The sequence below is a fragment of the Phyllostomus hastatus genome, unplaced genomic scaffold (genome assembly GCF_019186645.2).
Source record: "Phyllostomus hastatus isolate PE091 unplaced genomic scaffold, TTU_PhHast_1.1 phas_scaffold_1224, whole genome shotgun sequence".
In the NCBI taxonomy this organism is placed as follows: Eukaryota; Metazoa; Chordata; class Mammalia; order Chiroptera; family Phyllostomidae; genus Phyllostomus; species Phyllostomus hastatus.
The window spans coordinates 2,392,528-2,412,695 of record NW_025334008.1 but is presented as its reverse complement, the minus strand read 5'-3'; the positions used below and the strand labels follow the sequence as shown (position 1 = coordinate 2,412,695).

General features: G+C 50.0%; 2 protein-coding genes across 4 annotated transcripts; both read left to right on the top strand.

Annotated features, from left to right (window-relative positions):
• Nucleotides 1-2,019: 2,019 nt before the first annotated feature.
• Nucleotides 2,020-5,302, top strand: LOC123830262 (sialic acid-binding Ig-like lectin 14). Of its 2 annotated transcripts, XM_045856314.1 has the most exons (6): nucleotides 2,020-2,125; nucleotides 2,193-2,594; nucleotides 2,770-3,033; nucleotides 3,227-3,274; nucleotides 4,803-4,938; nucleotides 5,062-5,302. In XM_045856314.1, the coding sequence occupies exons 1-6, from the start codon at nucleotides 2,080-2,082 to the stop codon at nucleotides 5,102-5,104; spliced, it is 939 nt and encodes a 312-aa protein (XP_045712270.1). In that variant the 5' UTR covers nucleotides 2,020-2,079; the 3' UTR covers nucleotides 5,105-5,302. The 2 variants fall into 2 exon arrangements, with proteins under 2 accessions (XP_045712270.1, XP_045712272.1); XM_045856316.1 differs by lacking the exon at nucleotides 5,062-5,302 and having other exon boundaries at nucleotides 3,227-3,318; nucleotides 4,803-4,937.
• An 8,773-nt stretch (nucleotides 5,303-14,075) lies between these two features.
• Nucleotides 14,076-19,893, top strand: SIGLEC10 (sialic acid binding Ig like lectin 10). Of its 2 annotated transcripts, XM_045856313.1 has the most exons (11): nucleotides 14,076-14,143; nucleotides 14,452-14,799; nucleotides 14,945-15,229; nucleotides 15,510-15,557; nucleotides 15,712-15,975; nucleotides 16,707-16,754; nucleotides 16,885-17,142; nucleotides 17,232-17,516; nucleotides 17,807-17,900; nucleotides 17,994-18,195; nucleotides 19,242-19,893. In XM_045856313.1, exons 1-11 carry the CDS (start codon nucleotides 14,113-14,115, stop codon nucleotides 19,455-19,457), a joined length of 2,079 nt encoding a protein of 692 aa, XP_045712269.1. In that variant the 5' UTR covers nucleotides 14,076-14,112; the 3' UTR covers nucleotides 19,458-19,893. The 2 variants fall into 2 exon arrangements, with proteins under 2 accessions (XP_045712269.1, XP_045712268.1); XM_045856312.1 differs by lacking the exon at nucleotides 14,076-14,143 and having other exon boundaries at nucleotides 14,295-14,799.
• The last annotated feature ends 275 nt before the right edge of the window (nucleotides 19,894-20,168 follow it).

Below are 20,168 nucleotides of genomic sequence, written 5' to 3'. Positions count from 1 at the left end.
GATACAGAAAGCAAAAAAAAAAAAATCAGAATGAGAAGAAGAAAAAAATAATCCAAAAATATGAGGATAGTTTAAAGAATCTCTGAGAAAATCAAGCATACAAATGTTTGCACCATGAAGGTGCCAGAAAGAGAAGAGAGAGAGTAAGAAATTGGAAGCCTATTTGAAAAATAATGACAGAAAACTTCCTTAAGTTGATGAAGGAAATAGACATAGAAGTCCAGAAAGTACAGAGTACCAAACAAATGAACCCCAAAAAACCCACACCAAGACACATCATAATTAAAATGCCGAAGGTCAAAGACAAACAGGTAACCTTAAAAGCATCAAGAGAAAAATAGTTACCTACAAGGGAGCTCCCATAAGACTGTCAGCTTATTTTTCAAAAGAAACTTTGAAGGTTAGAAGGAATTGGCAAGAAATATTCAACATGATGAAAAGCAATGATCTACAACCAAGATTACTCTACCCAGCAATGCTATCTTTTAGAATCAAAGGACAGATAAAGAGCTTCCCGCACAAGCAAAAGCTTAAAAAGCTCATCATCACCACATTAATATTATATGAAATGTTAAGAAGAACCAAAATATGAACAATAAAATGCCAATAAATACATATTTATTGACAATTGATATAAAAAATAAAATAAACAAACAAGAACAGATACCAAATCATAAATACAGAGAACGTTTTGATGGTTGACAGATTGTGGGGGGTGGTGGCAGGGAGGTTGGGAGGATGGGAGAAAAAAGTGAGGGGATTAAGATGTACAAATTGGTAGTTATAGAATATGAGGATGTAAAGTACAGCATACAGAACAGAGCAGCCAAAAAACATATATGCATGACCCACAGACATGGACAGTGATGTAGGGATTGCCTGAGGGAGTCAGAGTGGATGGGTTGTGTGGAGGGGACAAGCAGAAAAGTGGGACAACTGTAATAACATAAATAATAAAATATAACTTAAAATAATATATTTCAAAATAAAAAAGAATTATGCTGCAGTACCTGCAACCAGGATGAACAACAGACACAGACAGGTGCAGAAGAAGAAGCAGGAAGCCCTTTTTGCACAGGGGAAGTGAAAGTCAAGGGGAGGGACTGGGAGGACCAGGAGCAACTTTGTGAACAGAGGGACCTCCCTGGGCTCCCAGGACCCTGCAGTAGGTGACAGCTCCTCCCCCAGACCCTGCGATGCCTGTCTGGGGGAAAGTCTCCATCATTGTGACAAGGACAATGGGGAGTAGTTGTTCAATGGGTGTAGCATTTTCAATTTTGCAACTTGAAAAGAGTTCTTTTTAACTGGATTACAGAAAGGAAAATGCACACTCATATTTATAGGAAATATGCAGCATGCCATGTGGAAACATGTTAAACTCAACCAGGACTGCAGCTTTGAAGCCTGACAGTACTGTGTTTGGGGACAAATGATGCCACTGGGTGTGGAGCATGTCACATGCATGACCAGGTACATGTATCCCTTCCTGTCTCCAGCTGGCTTCCACTTAGATGCTCACTGAGCGTTTGGTGGATGGATGGATGTATGTATGGATGATGGATGGATGGATGGTGGATGGGTGCTGCCTTCACTGCACCAGGACCCCTTGTTTCTTCTGCCTTAGATGCTCACACACACATGAATCCTCCACCTTGCAGGACCGACTACCTGAGAGTCTGGATGAGACTGTGAATTCCAGGTCCATGCAGCTCCCTGGTGTACACACCAGAGCTCAGAAAAGCCCCTTGGATGGGAGGATCTTAGGAGATCAGGTGTCCCATCCTCAGATCCTCAAGGTCCTGGTCCTGCTCCAGTGCTGCAGGGGAACCCCCCAAGATGGGGCAGGACCTTGGATATTCTCCCTGGCTTCTCTTCTCTGGGAGGTCTCCATGGTCTCTGGCCTGTGGGCATCTGCCAGCTCTGTGCAGAGAGGGGACAAGCTCCATATCTGAAGTTCCTCTTCTGTGAACAGGGGGAGGCCCAGCGCTCCTCAGCTTCTATGGGGCTCACTCCGCACAGTTCTGTTCCCACTTCCTTCCCTCTCCTTTTACCTACAGGAACCCAGAAAAACCTCCAGAGATGCTGCTGCTGCTGCTGCTGCGGTTCCTGGCCCTGCTGTGGGCAGGTGAGTACCCTAGGGGAGAGTGTGTGGGCTGGTGTGGAGTCTGTGGCTGACCCTCCTTTCTCTGCAGGGTCTGTGGCTGAGAGTCCAGGATTCCTGCTGTCTGTGCAGAAGTCTGTGACGGTGCAGGAGGCCCTGTGTGTCTCTGTGCCCTGCACCTTCTCCTACCCCCAGGATGGCTGGATCAAGTCTACCCCAGCTTACGGCTACTGGTTCCGGGAAGGAGCCAACACAGACCGGGATCCTCCTGTGGCCACAAACAACCCCAATCATAGTGCACAACAGGAGACCCAAGGCCGATTCCACCTCATCAGGAATCCTCAGACCGGCGACTGCTCCCTGCTCATCAGAGACACACAGAGAGGGGACACTGGGACATACGTTTTCAGAGTAGAGCGAGGGCCCTATCTGAAACATGATTACACACATAACCAGATCTCTGTTCATGTGACAGATAAGAAACAGGGACAAGGTGAAGACACATGGCTGGGTCCTGAGGGCTCCTGGGCTGGGAAGGAACCTGATTCTCCTCATCCTGGGAATGACTCAGGGGGCCCCTAGGGCTGGCCTGGCACAGAGGCTGCAGTTAGGGGCACACTTGGGGATCCCACATCCAGGGCCTGGGTCTCTGTCTCTTTCTTCCCCAGATCTGGTGCCTGACATCCACATCCAGGGAACCCTCAAATCTGGCCAACCCAAAAACATTACCTGTGCATTGTCATGGACCTGTGACAGAGGGACACCCATCTTCTCCTGGATGGGGGCCAACTGCACTCCCCTGGGTACCAGCACTTCCAACTACTCAGTGGTCACCCTCACACCAGGGCCCCAGCACCATGGCACCAACCTCACCTGTCAGGTGGCCTTGGGGGGTGGTAAGATTGAGAACACCATCAAGCTCAACATGACCTGTGAGTACCCAGTCAGGACACTGGGTCCCTGAGGGTGGAGGGAGTCGGGGGTGTAGGGCGTGGGTGGAAGATACTTGGGGACTGTTGTTGGAGCCATGGCTGGGGTGAGGATGGAGAGAACACCCAGACCCAACACCTTGCTCCTGACAAGCCCATCATACTGCATGTGGCCAATTACTTTATTCTCCTCCAGATACTCCATGGACTCTGACCAAACGCATGTTCCAGGAAAATAGCACAGGTGCGAGAGACCCGGGGTGGAACTGAGGTCAGAGGGCACAGGAGGTACATGATCTGACATTGGGCAGAATAAAGCCCCTTCACCCTTCTCCACTCTAGTCCCCCTCTGCCCTGTCCCCCACCTGTTCCCTGCCAGGTCTCTCTAGGTTTCCTGTGAATTTCAAGTTGACCTTTCAGTGTCACCTCTGGTTGCTCCCTCACCCCTGACCTCTTCTCTCCAGCACTTTCCCATGATGTCCTCTTCCTGACTCCTTGCCTTTCCCTGGCTGTGCCTTCTCCCTCTCCTCCAAGGAGATGAGTCTGCAGCTGTGTGCCCGGTTACCAGCCCCTTTCTGCCTGACCCTTCGGGAGAGTCATTGACCCCAGTGCTTCTGTTCTACCCCTTCCCTGAAGATCCTCACAAAGCTCTGTGCTGTCCAAAACATCCCGAGGGCCCTCCGCACCCCCGAGGAGGGCTCTTCCTTTCTGAGGAACCTGACTCAATGTCTGGAAAGTCACTTCAGGCTTCCCTGTGTTTGCCCAACACTCCCCAGGACTCACTGAGTTCAGCAAACTTGACATCCTGCCAAGGTCTCAGATTTCAAACTTCCTCAATCCCCACAGCCACCCAGCCTCACTTTGGGCCTCTGTCCTCTCTCTTACCCGGACATGACAGAGATCTGGACTTGGGCCAGCTTCCTCTGTGGCCTGCAGCCTCCAGGTTCTCCTCCTTCTGGCTGCCACAATTTGGGCCCCCAGATCATCTCTACATACCCCACATGTGACCCTATTCCTCTTCTGTTCAAACTCACCTTGCTCCCTCCTTTCTCAGGGGAGAGGCTGAGAGCTTCACGTGTGTGTGTGTGTGTGTGTGTGTGTGTGAGCCTCCAATGGTCAGTCCTACATGCATCAGCACCTCTGCACAGCTTCTCACATCAAAGTCTACCTCCCAAGGGTGCCTTCCCAGGTGTACACGTGACCAGCTCTTCCTCAAATGCCCACTCCCAGTTCTGGGAGCAACAGCTGGCCTCTCCTGCCCACTGCTCACCTCATGCAGCTTCACCCCCACTGGCCCTTACTAGCTGTGCTTGTCTCAGAGATGCAGTTTCGCATTTCTGTGTCTGGGGGTGGACAGAGGAGAGAGCAGCTCTCAGCCCTACCCTCTGTCTCTCTGTGTCTCCTTGGTCCCAGAGGTCCTGGGCAATGCCACCTCCCTGCAAGTCCAGGAGGGCCAGTCCCTGCGCTTGGTCTGTGAGGCAGATGGCAATGTACCAGGGAGGCCAAGCTGGTCCCGGGGAAGCCTGACTCAGAGTTCCTCCAAGCCCTCAGACCTGGGGGTCCTGGAGCTGCCTCACGTGGTCATGGCAGATGCAGGGGAGTTCACCTGCCAAGCTCAGCACCCACAAATCTACCATGCCTCCCTCTACCTAGTTGTGCAGGGTTACTACTAGCAGGACCCCTGTGATCTGAGGGGGCAGTGGCAGGACATTAATCAGGACTGAGGTGTGGACTTAAGGAAACTCACACCTCTCTCTCTCTTCCTCTTCCAGGTGTTTCTGGTACCTCCCACCAAGTCTGTGGGGAGCAGCAGGGCTCCTGGCCCCTGGTCATCACCCAGATCAGAGGGGCTGTCATGGGAGCTGGCTTCCTTCTCACCTATGGCCTCACCTGGCTCCACTACACCAAGTGAGTGAGTTTCTGAAGGAATTCTGGATATGAAGATGCTGTGATGGCTTCCCATATTTTGTTCTCCCCAGAGAAAAGCCTCCACAGAACTGGTGTGTCATTTCAGAACTTGTTTCCCCACAGGTTTAAAGGCTCCCTAGTGGAAGAAGCTGCAAGGGGAGCCTGAGCCCTGTTCTGGAGGTGGTGTGGGGGTCTGGGCTCCAGAGCCTTAGCCGGTGGGGAAGGATCGATCTCACCATTGTGTCCCATTCAGAAATCACCCTTCACCTCTGGTTCCCTGGACTCTTTCTGGTAGCTCCATTTCAGTGGATGGAGGGCCAGTGGGAGCTGGATAAAGATGTCAGTATTAATTTGAATTTCTTAGTAAAATACATACTTTATGTAATATTTTGCTTCTGTGTGCTTACCTTAATGTGGTTCTGATTAGCCCATCATTCAATCCCATAACATATTGTTCTAAATCCCAGAATGTATCCTTTTTAAGCAGGTTTACAGTGATTTTCAATTAGAAAAAGCACTTCTGTTATATTTATCCATATATTAACCTGTTCAAGTGCTCCTTATCTCTTTGTGGGCATTCAGGTTTCTCTATAGTATTAGTTTCCTTTTTTTCTAGTTTTCTTGAAAATAGAAATATCAGTGTATACATGTAAGTCACATAGCATGGTGATTTTACTTACCTACATTGTGGTGGGGTTAGCACAGTAGGTCCAGGTAACATCTACCTTCTCATACAGATGCAATAAAAACTAAGTGGGCACAAAGGATAAACTATTTCTCTCTGTAACGAGAACTCAGCACTGACTTTCCTAACAAGTTCCCTCTGTGCTGTGGGGCAGGGTCAGCTGTTGTTATCACGTTGTATGTTGCGCCCCTAGTTCTTACTTATGTCCCAACTGGAAGCCTCTGTCTTTTGACCATCTTCCTCCATTTTCACTTCCTTTTTGTTTACCTCAAATGTGAAGATCTTTTTGTATAGTTCTTGTACTAATGCAGGCATGATGGGGGTAAATTCTCCCAGCCAGTCTTTGCCTGAAAATGTTTCCATGAGCTTTGGGAAGATTTCTTTCTTTCTTTCTTTCTTTCTTTCCCTTTCTATCTTTCTTTCTTTCTTTCTTTCTTTCTTTCTTTCTTTCTTTCTTTCTTTCTTTCTTTCTTTCTTTCTTCCTTCCTTCCTTCCTTCCTTCCTTCCTAATTGATGTTCAAGTACAGTTGCCTCCATTTTTTTAACTTTTAAAAAAATTCTTGTTCCAGTACAGTTGTGTCCATTTTCCCACCCACACTGCACCTCCATCCCTAATTTCCTTGAAAGAGGAGCGCTGGGAAAACGTTTTGTTCTTTCAGTTCTTCACCTTCTTTTGCCTTTCATAGTATTTTTAATGAGAATTCTGCTGTCATTTTTATCTTTTTTTCTTTGTAATATGTCTTGCTCTGGGTGGTTTTAATGTTTTCCAGTATTTACTGGGTTTAAATGATGTGATTATCAATTGCCTATGTGGGTTCTCAGCATGTGTGCTTGTGATGAAGAGAGGGACAGACAGATGTTATCCTGGTGAGAGTTTGTTTAGTATCTTGAATCTGTCAATTTTAGCTGTGATTATATTTGTAAAAACAGAAGCTAGCCTTAGTTGGTGTGGCTCAGTGGATTGAGTGCTGGCCTGTTCACTAAAGGGTTTCTGGTTTAATTCCCAGTCAGGGCATGTGCCTGGGTTGTGGGCCAGGTCCCCAGTGGGGGCATGTGAGAGGCAACCACACATTGATATTTAAAAAAACAAAAAATGGAAGCTGATACTTATTTAATAAGTATGTATGTGTTTATTCTTTCTCTCTCTTCTTCTCTGGGTCCCAAGTATTACACATGTATAGTTCCTGATGTTATCTCAAAGGACCTTGAGCATCTTCAGCCTTTGTTTCTCTGTATTCTTCAGTGAGAACCAAAGCTACTGCTGTGTCTTTAAGTGTATTGATTATTCTACCAATTTGAGTCTGCTGTTATTCTCATCCAGTGACATTTGCATTTCAGGTCATGTATCTTCCCTAGAAGTTGCACTTTTTCAGTTTTTAATCTTATTATTTCTTCTCTTATTGTGTGAGTGTCTTGCTTTATATCCTTGAATATATGGGACATATTGGCAACAAGTCTGTAATGTCTTCGTCTGCCAGGTCAGTCTCCTTTCTCATGTCTGAGCATGATTCACTGAATGCCTTTCTCCTGTGAAGTGCTGTAAGTTCATACTTCTTTTTATGTGTCTTGTAATTTTTCACTGAGTGGTGGTAATGTCAGTTTCTTGTGGCTGACTGCTTGGTCTTGTTGCATTTCTTTGAAGAACATTGGTCCTTTCTCTGGGAGGCAGTCAAGTGACTTTCATGTTGAGCCAATAGTTTTAAGGGTCTTTCATTATTAGCCTGTTTGCTAAGATAGGTCTAGTATAGTCTTTTTTTTAGAATTAATATTCTTTCAATTGTGTGCAATGGCCCTTTTGAAGAGTGACTAAATGTCCACATATATATATATATTCTAAAGATTTTATGTATTTATTTTTAGAGAGAAAGGAAGGGAGGGAGAGGGATTAGGAGAAACATTGATGTGTGGCTGTCTCCCACACACCCCCAACTGGGGCTCTGGCCCACAACCTAGGCATGTGCCCTGATGGAGAATCGAACTGGTGACCCTTTGGTTTGCAGGCTGGCACTCAATCCACTGACCACACCAGCCAACACTAAATGCCCACATATTAAAGGCAGTATCTTCCCTCTGTCTGGAAGGATTATGCACAAGACCAAGCCCTGTGTGATCTCCAGGAATTTCTCATCTCACAGCTGTCTGGTAATTGTTCTCTCCTTAGAACTTGTTCTTGTGGGCCCTCATAGCGTTTGCACATGCCGAGTGGTATTTTGCCAACAATGTAACCTTGGACCCTTTCTCTGCAATGCTGTTTCCTGTCTAAAACTTGGATGTGCACGCTTTAGCTGTGACAGTCTTTTTAAAGTCCAATGTATGACTCCTCAGCTCAGTAAAATTTTAGAGGCTTTTTTTTTTGGTGTGTGCCTTTGCAAACAATGCACTAGCAGAAAACCTAGGTGATTAGAAGCCTCTGTATGCATTTGGTCTTCTCTCAAGGATCATGGATACTCCCTGTCTCTGTCTCTTGTATAAAAATATACATTCTTGTATTTTGCTCATTGTAGCCATTGTTTACGAAAGAATAATTCTGAACCCTGTTAGCCTCCCATGCTCAAAAGTAGAAGTCCCCAGCAAAAGCTTTTAAAAAATAGTGATTGTGGGAAAAGTTATACAACATAGTGTTAATTCACTGTAAGTAAACAGTTCGATGATGTTTTTAGTAAATTTATAGAGTTCTGCCACCACGGTCACACATTTGATTAGCTAGAAGGAACTTTCAGCTGATTTATGATTAATACCTACTCCTTCCCATCTTTTAAAAAGTCATTGTCTGCTTTGAATCCCTAATGATCTTTTTTAATCAGCATTTCATATACGCACAATCCAATCAAATCTCTTTGTCTGATACTTTCAGGAAAAATTGTGTCTTAGAGGTTCAACCATGTTGGATTTTGTGCACAATAAATTTATTAATTTTTAAAATTAATAAACTTGATTGTATTGCTTTAAAATAATGACATTTTGTTCTCAGTGATTACATATTATTCCCCTGTAGGGATACACACGACTGTTTTTTGATCCATTAGGCAGCTAAGGGACATTCAGAGCATTTCCAATTGAGGCTTTCAGGATAATACTGCTGGTTCCACTCTGAAATGTTAATAGGAGGTGATCCATGGGCTCAGTGTCCACTCAAACAAGCATAGGTGATGAAAAGTTTTTCTATAAACCACCATTTCTGATCTCTGGAAATTGTTCTAAGTGCACACATCAGAAAATAAAGTATGTGCTTAAGAAAATTGACATCCTTGCAGGTGTGGCTAGGTAGATTGAGTGCCAGCCTGCAAACTGAAAAGTTGCCGGTTTAATCCCCAGACAGGGCACATGCCTGTGTCGTGGGCCAGGTCCCCAGTAGTGGGCACACGAGAGGCCACCACATTTGATGTTGCTCTCCCTTTTTTTCTCCCTCCCTTCCCCTTTGTCTAAAAATAAATAAATGAAATCTTTAGAAAAAGAGGAACATTGATACAACCTGGGTAGGAACAACGAGTTCTTTGCCATTGGAAGCAGCATCTGCACCCTGCCATCCACATTCCAGCTCAGCATTGTGGCAGCTCCAGGCCTGGTGGGTGGTGCCAAGAACACAGGGCTCCCCCCTCCCATCCCAAGTTGAGGGTGATGGTATCTTCCCAGGAGGGGCAGGCTGCCAGCGTTGCTCATCCTTGCCAGGTCTGCCAGGTAGCCCCCACTGAAGAAGGACAGTCCAGGTGAGAGCAGCAGAGACTCTCAGGGCTCTCTCTTTCATGATGCCTCCCAGGTCGTGGGCCCCAGGCTGTTACTCAAGCATGACGGGCTGATGGCGCTAGGAGTGAATGGAAGGGCAGGCTGGGTGGTGTCTTCTAGAGTGACAGACATGCTCCATATCTTGATCAGGGTTTCAGTTAGAGAAATAAATGCCAGTCTTACTAAGTGATGTCTTTGGTCCCCTGAGTGTCTGCCTTCATCTGTGTCCATTGCTACAACAAAGTGTTACTGGCTGAGAGGCTTACAGACAACAGAAATGCATTAGGCACAGCTCTTTTTAAAGTTAGATAAAATACATCTATTGATTTGAGAGAGAGAATAAGGGAAAGACACAGAGAGAGAAATATCGATGTGAGAGAGAAACATTGTTTAGTTGCCTCCAATAAATTCTCCTAGAGGGGATTAAAACAGCAACTTACATATGTGCCCTGAATGGGCATCGAATCTCCAACCTTTTGGTGGATGGGATGACACCCCAACCAGGTGAGCCACCTGGCCAGGGCTTACTCACAATGCTGAAGCTGAAAAGTGCAAGATCAAGGCACCGGCAGATTAGGTGTCTGAGAAGGGAACACGTCCTGGGTCATAGGCAACCTGTCCTCAATATGTCCTTATACTGAGGAGGGCAAGGCTGCTCCCTGAGGCCTTTCGATAAGGGCACTAGTTTCATCATGAGGAGTCCACCTCCTGAGCTGATCACCTCTGAAAAGCCCAATCCCCAAATACCATGGCACTGGGGTTAGAGCTTCACATAGGGATGTGGATAGGGCACCACCCACAGCCCATAGAGGAAACTGGTGCTGTAGGTGGTTAATAAGTAGTCATTCACGGTACCCTAGATCAGGGCGTTGGGTCACAGGGTGGCTTAGACGATGTTTCTGTCTGTGTCTGCACTCAGACATGACTGGAGTGGTTTGGTTCCACCACACACACAGGCACCTGGCCTGGCGTGACATCCTGTGATGGTGTTTATGTTCAGCAGCAGAACACCAGGACCTGTCTATCTGTGCCAGCAGGGGCTGCCTCAGTCTTCCTTAAAGGGTGATTTGAAAACAATGGAGTAAAAGGACAAGAGGCTGGAGAAGTCAGCAGGGATCAGAGCCCAGGCAGCCTCAGGCTGTGACATAAAGAATTGGTGTTTGCTTTTGCAAAAAGAATCCTTCACACTGGGAGTTGACACCCACTACTAAGTAACAATTATCACTCATCATAAAAGTACTGAGATGGCAAATGTTTTCCTTTGCTCCAAATTGGAGTGAACTGGGTTATCTGACCACAGATTTTGCCTCACAAAATGCTGTCTTGATTTGAGAGAAAAGGGTGAAGGCCCAGCTAAGAGGTCCTGACCATCACATGACCCCAATCTGAACAGAGGAAAGATGTGACCACAACACCCCCACATACCACAGACTGTGCCTCCCACAAAACCATGTGTTAAAACCTAATGATCTGGGACCTTTAGGAGGAGATTAGGTCATGAAGGTGAAGCCCTCAAAAATGGTCTCGTATTAAAGAGACCTCACAGAATGCCCTGTCCCTGCCCCACCATGTGAGGACATGGTGAGGAGACCATATCTGTCACCCAGGAAGTGGACCTTCACAGATGCCAAAAGTCTGCTGGCGACTTCATCTTGGACTTCTACCCCTCAGGACTGAGGTAAATGAATGTTTCCTCTTTAAGCAGCTGGGTCTATGGTATTCTGTGATAACAACTAGCCAGGACTCCCATACCACAGTGGCACGTTTTCCGACGTGCATGTCACGTGGTTAGTGCTTCTGGGTGCGTGTCATTTCAGAATGAGGCTGTGAGAGCGAGACGATGCTGACGTGTTTTATATCGGTGGAAGTGGGTCTGCAGGGGGCCCAAGTGGGGTGGTGGTGGTGACTGTGTTTGCTCTATATGCTCCCCCAGCAGAGCTCAGTTGATAGAGGTGCAGTGAACCGGGCACAGTCATCATCTGGGGAGGGAGCGAGAACGAATGCAGCCCTTTGGGAAGAGCAACATTTGCAAACGTGTCCAGGACCTGGGTGGGTTCCCTGTGCAGGGGCTCTTCTCCAGGACCGCGATTTCCCCTATCTTGGTGCCTGGGGCTCCCCAGGGGTCAGTCTGTGTTTGTGGGTGGAGCGCCCCCTGGGGGCAGCGCAGGAAGTCATGGGTGGCACTGAAACAGGAAGAGGCACCTTCACACAGAGCTTGAGCATGGGGTCCCCAACTTGACTAAGGTGGCAGCTCTAGGTGACACGGAAGCTGGACTTTCATGCTTCAGAAGGGAACAGATGACTGTGCAAGTCTCATGCTGCCGAGGGGGCGGCATCCACTTCAACCAAGATGGGACTGTGGGTTTTAGCCTTTTGAGGTCTTTGGTGATCTTGGCAGGACTAGTTTGAGTGATGTCCAGATGGAACACAGCTGGACGAGGCCTGGCAGGATGGCTGGTCAATAAAGAAGGTGTGATTCTTGAAGGACTTTTGCTGTGAGGAGAGGAAAAGAGAACCCACAGTGTTGCTGGGAAAGGGGGAGAGAAGCTGAGGGTCTCAGGACCAGCTCTAGGAGCTTCTTAGTGCTGCCTCCAGAAGGAGAAAGGGTCAGTCCACAGTGGGGGTCACTCAGACCCCCCCTTCTTTCCATTTCCCCCTGATAATGTAGCTCTGCATCCAGAGCTGCCAAGCTGTCCCCACTTGGCCCTGGAGTCCTCCTCAGCCCCACCCCTGAGGGGTCAGCTCTGAGGTTCCAAGGAAGAAATAGCCCAAGGGTGGTGTACAGGCTGAGGTGGGGTTCTGAGGCCTTGGGTCAGCCTGGAGGAGCCGAGGAACTGCAGATTGGCATCATTCAGACCTGGTGTGGCTGAGGGGCTTTTCTCCCTTCTCAAGCTGAAGGAGCAGCATTGGGTGGTGGTTTAGAGAAACGACCTGAGGATGGAGAGGTTACCATTCTCCTGGTCCTCAGCTCCCTCAGGACATTCCCCAGAAGAACCAGGCATCCCTCCCTCCCCCCTGCTCCTCCCTGGAGACACCCCTCCTCTGTGAGCACCCCTGAGAGAAGGGACCTGGTTCTCCCCCCTAAAGTCAGTTGGGCAGTGAGGACTGGGGATCAGAGTGAAGAGGAAAGTGGATGTTTTGAACTGAATTTGTCCACATCCAACTGACGTGTTCAAGTCTTAATGTCCAGTACCTGGAAATGTGACTCTTTGGAGAATAGGCCATTCAGGAAGTAATCCAGTTAAAATAAAGTCAGAGGGTGGCCCCAGAGCCATAGGACTGGTGGCCTTCTGAGAAGAGACTATTAGGACACAGACACACACAAGGGACAGCCATGACAGGGCACAGGGAGAAGACAGCCATCTACAAGCTAGAGAGAGAGAGAGGGGCCTCAGAAGAAAGGAGCCATGGGGACCCCTTGATCTGCAACATCTACTCCCCACAGAACTGTAAGGACATCAATTTCTGTTATTTAAGTGATCCAGTCTGTGATTATGATGCCAGGGCAGGGACAGTTAGGTTTCACCTGCTCCAGGACACCTGTCCTGGCATCACCAGGAAGAAGTAACCCCTACTTCCCCAGGAGCCTCATGAACATTTCCTCAGCTTGCAGGGGAGTGCAGAGTGACATTTACAAGCACTTTGGTACTTCTCTGTTTCTGTGGATCTTCAGACACCAACTGGATCCCCTTGAAGTCAGACACTGTGTTGTATTTACCTGTGTGTCCTCCTTATGCAGCTTAGCGCCTGCCACGCATGTGGTCTGGGCCATGAGGTTGTGTGGGAGAGCACAGTGTCTGCACATGACCAAGCAGAGTCATCTTCAGAAGAAAGGCTGGGTTAGGGGCACAATATGTGAGGGCGTTTATCCCACTCACTTCGCATCTGCCTTGCCCCTTATATCACCTGCAACTCCAGCCACCAGCTCCACCTCTGGGTGCAGGTGTTCTTATCACAACAGGTGTCACACACAAAGCTCATGCAAGTGTATGACAGAAGAAGAGAGGAGGTGGGAAGTGGACTCAGGTCTTGGGTTTGGGTGCCCCCCCAGGGACCAGGCTCCGGGAACCCCCCACAGAGGACTATGGTGTGGCCCTGAGACCAGCCTACAGTTGCCAGACTTAGCAAATGAAAACACCAGGCCCCCAAATAACTCAGAATTTCAGATATACTCACTGCATTGGCCCTGGTTGGTGTGGCTCAGTGGATTGAGCACTGGACTGTGAACCGAGGGGTCCTGGTTTGATTCCCTGTTGGGCACATGCCTGGGTTGTGGGCCAGGTCCCCAGTAGGGGATGCTTGAGAGGCAACCACACATTGAAGTTTCCCTCTGTCTCTTTCTCCCACCCCTCTCCTCTGTCTACAAATGGATAAATAAAGTCTTAAAAAAACAAACAAACCAGTGTATCATTTTAGTAGAGGTATGTCCCACACAATATTTGGGATATACTTACACTAAAACAGTGATTCCTTGTGGATCTGAGAGTGAAATTTCCTAGGCATCCTGCACTTTGTCTGGCAAGAAGACCCCTGCTCCCCACCGCACACCCAGAAACTCAAGCCCACTGCAACCCCCTCCATCTCCAGGGGCCCCTGTCAGAAGGGCTCACTGCAAACTTTCACTTCTGCTTCTGCAATAACCCAGTGCCCAGAAGGAGAGTGCCACTGTCCAGCCACAGCCAGGCCCCAGGGCTAGACACCTGCCTTCCATTCCCTCCTGCAGAGGAGACTCAGGAAGGACCAGCTCAGCCAGCCCAAAGCCAGGCATGGCCCCCAGGAAAGGCAGAGTCCAAGTGGGTGAGGTGGGGTGTGGGATGGGGGGTAAAGGGAGATTCCAGTGGTCTCAGATGAGGAGCTCATTTCATGCATCAGTCCCCCAGGCTCAGCTTCCGCCCGCCTGCCTGCCTGCCTGCCCCGGCTTCCTCTTCTGCCTCTGCTCACTGCCGGTCACAGTGTCAGGGAATGAGCCTGTCCCTGGGCAGCTGCAAGTGTTGCCTGGGCAGAGATGCTCCTGACGCTGATCTTCGCTGTGCTGTGGGGTGGTGAGTGGGCCGATGGCCAGAAGGGCCGTCTTTGGAACCAGGATTTTGGATTCTCTCTGACAGTACAGGAGGTGGTGACAGTGCCACAGGGCCTGTGTGTGTTAGTGCCCTGTGATGTCACCTACCCACCTGATGGCTGGAATAAGGACACTCCAGCTCACGGCTACTGGTTCATCGAAGGAACAGAAACGCTCCATGGTCTTCCAGTGGCCACAAACAACTGGTCTCGAGCGGTGGAACCAAGGGCCAAGGGCCGATTCTACCTTGTGGGCAATCCCCAGGAGTATAGCTGCACCTTGCTGATCAAAGATCCACAGAGGGAAGACAGCAAATCGTACCACTTTCGGGTTGAGAGAGGCAAATCCGTGAGATATAATTTTATGTATAAAAAACTTTATCTGAATGTGACAGGTAAGGATCTGGCTGAAATGGGGGGGACCTCCCTTTCCTTGCCAACCCCTGTCTCTCATGCTGGGAGGGCCTGTGGGGAGTGGACCATGGGTCACCCCCTGAGGAACCCCATCTGGGGCTACAAGCATGCCCTCTCTCATCCCAGCCAGGACACAGAAGCCAGCTGTGTACGTCCCAGAGACCCTGGAGCCTGGGCAGCAGGTGACAGCCATCTGTGTGTTTGACTTGGACTTTCAACAATGCCAAGCCCCTACTTTCTCCTGGATGGGGGCTGCCCTCTCCACCCACCAAATCAGTCTGACCACTGCGCGTATCTCAGTGCTCGCCTTCACACCAAGTTCTGAGGACCACGATGCCAGCCTCACCTGTCGAGTGCACTTCCCCAGAGAGGGTGTGAGCTTCGAAAACAGTGTCCGGCTTAATGTGGCCTGTGAGTTTGTTGGGGACATCAGCGTGGGCAGCTGGAGAGGTAGGGTTGTGTCTGGCTGTGGTGGCTGTGGTTGCTGTGTGCAGGGTGTCCACGGAGAGAAAGGAGTAGGGTCCCGAGATGGGAAGGATATTGGATGCCATTGGCCCTCCCTCTGCAATCATCCTTTGTCACTCCTTTGTCTCTTCCCTGAGCATAGTCATATTTTGTTCCCAGGGTGGGTTCTCTCTGGCTGTGGGAAACCAAACATTCCTCCCAATGCCGGCTCACAATCTTGTTGCAGATGCCCCCAAAGTCCCGGTGATCAGCATTTTCCAAGACAACAGATCAGGTACCAGGGCCTGCATTTGGGTGAGACTCGGCTTTCCAGTTCCCTCTGGGTGATGAGAAGATGTCAGGAGTGTGGGGGAAATGTTCCCTCTCTCTCTCTCTCTCTCTCTCTCCCCCGCTCCCATCTCCTGCTCTCTCTCCATTCCTCTCTGCAGCCCTGATGCTCCAGGGAGACAGCCAATCTCTGACAGTCCAGAAAGGCCAGTTCCTGAGGCTGCTCTGTGAGGCAGACAGCAGTCCCCCTGCCACCCTGAGCTGGGCCCTGGAGGACAGAGTCCTCTCTTGGTCCCACCTCTCAGGCTCCGGGCGCCTGCAGCTGGCATTGCCCAGGGTGAAGCCTGAGGATGCAGGACGCTACACTTGCCGAGGAGAAAACAGGCTTGGCTTCCAAAGCCGCACACTGAACCTCTCTGTGCAGTGTGAGTGTGACCAGCAGGGCTGGTTTCTGGGAGGCGAGGGGGTGTGGGCCAGGAGCTGGGGGCAGGATCTCAGAACTCAAAGCAGCCTAGCACTCAGGCCTACAGGATAATGATTCTGATTCTGATGAAGATGAAGATAATTTTCCTCCCAACACCAAGCAATTCTCTGACTCCAGCTGAGTGTCGTATAGTTCCACCCACTTCTGACCCTGTGTACCTGGAGACACAGATCCCACAGGTGAAGGGCTCAGACCCACAAGACTTCCTTTAGGTACCAATAGCAAGTCCAGGGTGTCACCTGTGCTTGTGACTCTAGATCAGAAGTGATAGATGGCCGGTTCCCACAACATCCTCCTCAGGTTTGAGTAATCGGCTAGGCAGAGCAACTCCCAGCACTCAGGGGAACATTTTACTTACCAGACCACCAGTTTGTTATGAAAGGACATGAGTCAGAACAGCCAGATGGAAGCAATACGTAGGGCCAGGCCCAGGTCCAGGGAAAGGGCCTGGAACTGTCATGGCCACTCCAGGTGCCTTTCTCCCCAAATCTCCAGGTGTTCACCGATTCTGAAGGGGCTCTTCTATTTCCTAGGGTGGTTTGTGTTGTGGTCACTCACTCGGTGGTGATTCAGTCCTCCTACCCTGCCTGCCACTCCCTCTGGTCCCCAGGGACCCTTTGCCCTGAGTGTGGCCCTTGGCCTTCTGCAGCTGGTGCTGTGTGTCTCTTTCAGATGCCCCTGAGAACCTGACAATGATGGTCTCTCGAGCAGATGGGACAGGTAGGAGAGGGGACAGAGCAACCATGTCTTCTCAGGACCAAATTGGGGGCCTGTGGGTCCAGAATGTGCGCATGTGCCAGGGTCCCTGTGTCCTGAGCTCTGCATTTCTCCTGCCTCTTCCGTCTCCTAGTCCTGCAAAACCTCAGGAATGGCGCGTCTCTCCCCATCCTGGAGGGCGAAAGCCTGCGTTTGCTCTGTGTTGCCCACAGCAACCCCGCAGCCAGGCTGAGCTGGGCCCAGCGCTGGGAATTTCTGAGCCCTTCCCAGCCCTCAGACCCTGGGGTCCTGGAGCTGCCTCGGATACAAATGGAGCATGAAGGCGAATTCATTTGCCAAGCTTCGAACCCTCTGGGCTCCCTCCAAGTCTCCCTGCATCTCTCTGTGCGCTGTGAGTGGAGGGATGAGGCACCTGGGGGCAGGGCACCTGGGTCCTGGGCGGGCAGAGGCACCGCTGACCCTTCTCTTCACTCCCCACAGACCCCCCACGGCTGCTCGGACACTCGTGCTCCTGGGAGGACGAGGGTCTGCGCTGCAGCTGCTCCTCCCGAGCCGAGCCGGCCCCCTCGCTGCGCTGGAGGCTGGGGGAGGCGCTGCTGGAGGGGAACCACAGCAACGACTCTTACACGGTCACCTCCAGCTCCGCGGGGCCCTGGGCCAACAGCTCTCTGAGCCTCCGCACGGGGCTCAGCGCCGGCCTCAGGCTCAGCTGCGAGGCTGAGAATGTCCACGGGGCCCAGAGCTCCAGCGTCCTGCTGCTGCCAGGTCAGGGGCCTGCTTGACGCCCCCTGGAGGCGGGGCCTGAGTGGGGCAGGGGCGGGGACCTGTGGTTGGAGCCGGAGCTGGGGCCGGGGGCCACCTGCATTTCTGGCTGGGGGTTCAGGGGGGAGAATACAAAGCCTGGGCCCGGGGTGCAGCAGGGTTTTAAAGAGATAGACTGAAAGGGATTGCTGGTAAGAGGTCTGGAAGGGGAGCAGGAGGCCCAAATGCCTGGGGGCCGTGGGGCGGCGAGACCCGCGTTGATGAGAGAGGCTCAGACTCCTTTCTTCCTGCAGAAGAGGAAGGACTCATCTCAAAAAGATTCTCTAGTGGAGTACTTTTGGGCACTGGCGTCACTGCCCTCTTCGTCCTCTGCCTCATCTTGGTTTTGTGAGTTAGGGGCAGGAATGATGGGTTCTGGGGACAGGCGACAGGGGACAGGGGAGGTGCCAGGGCGCCCACTGAGGCGGGTCCTTTCCTCAGCGTGAAGATTCTGAGGAAGAAACAGACCCAGGCCGGGACTCCGACCCAGGCAGGGACTCCGACCCAGGCAGGGACTCCGACCCAGGCAGAGACTCCGACCCAGGCAGAGACTCCCACCAAAGCAGGGACTCACAGGCTCAGGGTCACGAGGAGGAGCACCATCCTGGATTACGTCAACGTGGTCCCTAACCCGGGTCACCTGGTGAGTGAGCCGGGTTGTGTCGCCCCTTTTTCGCCCCGTCCACGCCTCACCCTTTGCCCGAGGGACATCAAGGTGGTGAAAGCATGGTTGATGGATCCAAATCCTGACTTTGGCACTTAGTATCTATGAGACCTTGACCAAAATCACTAGCTCCTTCTGAGCCTCCATTTCTTCTTCCCTTTTCTTTGTGAGTTGGTTTGAGGAGCAAAACACATGCCCTTGCTCCATATGTAGCAGCTCTGCCATTGTTACCACGACTAAGAACATTACTAATTAATGATGTAACCATTATCAACGTCACTGAGAGGCAGAAGGTGGGCACACCTCCACCTTTTGTGGATCTTCTCTGCTTCCCACACCCCCAAGCTACTTCTCTGTACGTCATCTCCATTTAAAACCCAGAGAGATCCATCAACCCTGTTGAATACAATCCAAAGGAAGGAACAAAGGATTGATACTTGCAACCAGTTAAATCAAGCTTAGGGACAAAAATGTTCTTAAAAAGCCCAAATCTAATGGTCCCACCCACATAATTCCATGTATATAGCTCTTTTCAAATGATAATGTTGTAGAGCTGGGGAACAGATTAGTACCTGCCCCAAGGTTAGGACCAGGTCTCTGGGATTAGAGCTGTTCTGCATCTTGATGGTGGGTACAGGCACCTGTCTACCTGTGCTAGTCTGCTAGGGTGGCCACAGCAAAGAGATACAGACTGCCCTGGCCAGCTGGCTTAGTTGGTTGGAACATCATCCCATACACCAAAAGCTGCAGGTTTGATCCCTGGTCAGGGCACACACCTAGGTGGTGGGTTTGATCCCCGGTCAGGACATGTATGGCAGGCAATTTACCTCTCTTTCTCTCTCTCATCAATCTAATAAAAACATATCCTTGGGTGAGGATTTTAAGAAAAACAGAGGATTTACTTCCTCATGTAACCCCAGTTCCTCCATCAGTGCCTGCCACGCAGTAACCACTCAAGTATTTGTTGAATACACAATGGATGAATGAATGAATGAATGAATGAATGATGGTTGTTTTTGCCTTAGGCTCGGAATCGAAGGGCCAAACCCAGCAGTCCTTCCAGGACCCCTCCTGCAGATGCTAACTCCCCAGGACCCAAATCATCCCATCTAGCCCCAGAATCAGGGAACCACAAAGAGGAGATCCATTATGCTGCCCTCAACTTCTCTGGCCTCAGGGCACAGGAGACCCAGGAGTCCAGGAACATCGGCTCGGAATATGCAGCAATCAGGTTCCACTGATGGCCCACTGGGCTGTGGGGTGGGGGTCCAGTCTGGAGGGAAAGGCAGGGTCATAGAAAGGATGAGTAAAAGGGAGCAGAATCTCTTTCTCTGTCTTCTTTAACTTCTCCCAGGATGGGTCATCCCATCCCAGATCTGACATTTGCAACCACTTGACAGCTATCCCCAGAGTGACCTTCTCTGGATACACTCTTCTGCAAACAAAGATAAACTTTTCATGTGACAAACCCAGGCACCACCCTCTCTGATTATTCACAGCATCACTTTTCTACAAGGTGGGAGAACCCTTAAAAGTGGCTCAACATATCACTCAAGAGCCAAGAATGTTTTTACATTTTAAATGGCTGTGGGGCATTGGGGGAGAGTGGCCCTGGCTGGTGTGGCTCTGTGGATTGAGTGCTGGCCTGCAAACCAAGGGGTTGCTTGTTCAATTCCCAGTCAGGGCACATGCCTGGGTTGCAGGTCAGGTCCTCAGTTAGGGGCATGTAAGAGACAACCAGTTGATGTATCTCTTACACATCGATGTTTCTCTCCCCCCCTTCCCATCTCTCTAAGAATAAATAAATAAAATATTTTTAAAAATAAAACAATAAACAAATATATGGTTGGGGGAATCAAAAGGTTGGGTGGTACATAAAAATATGAAATTCAAGTGTTCGTGTGTCCATTAATAAAGTGTTATTGCAGCCTAGCCATACCCATCCTTTTATG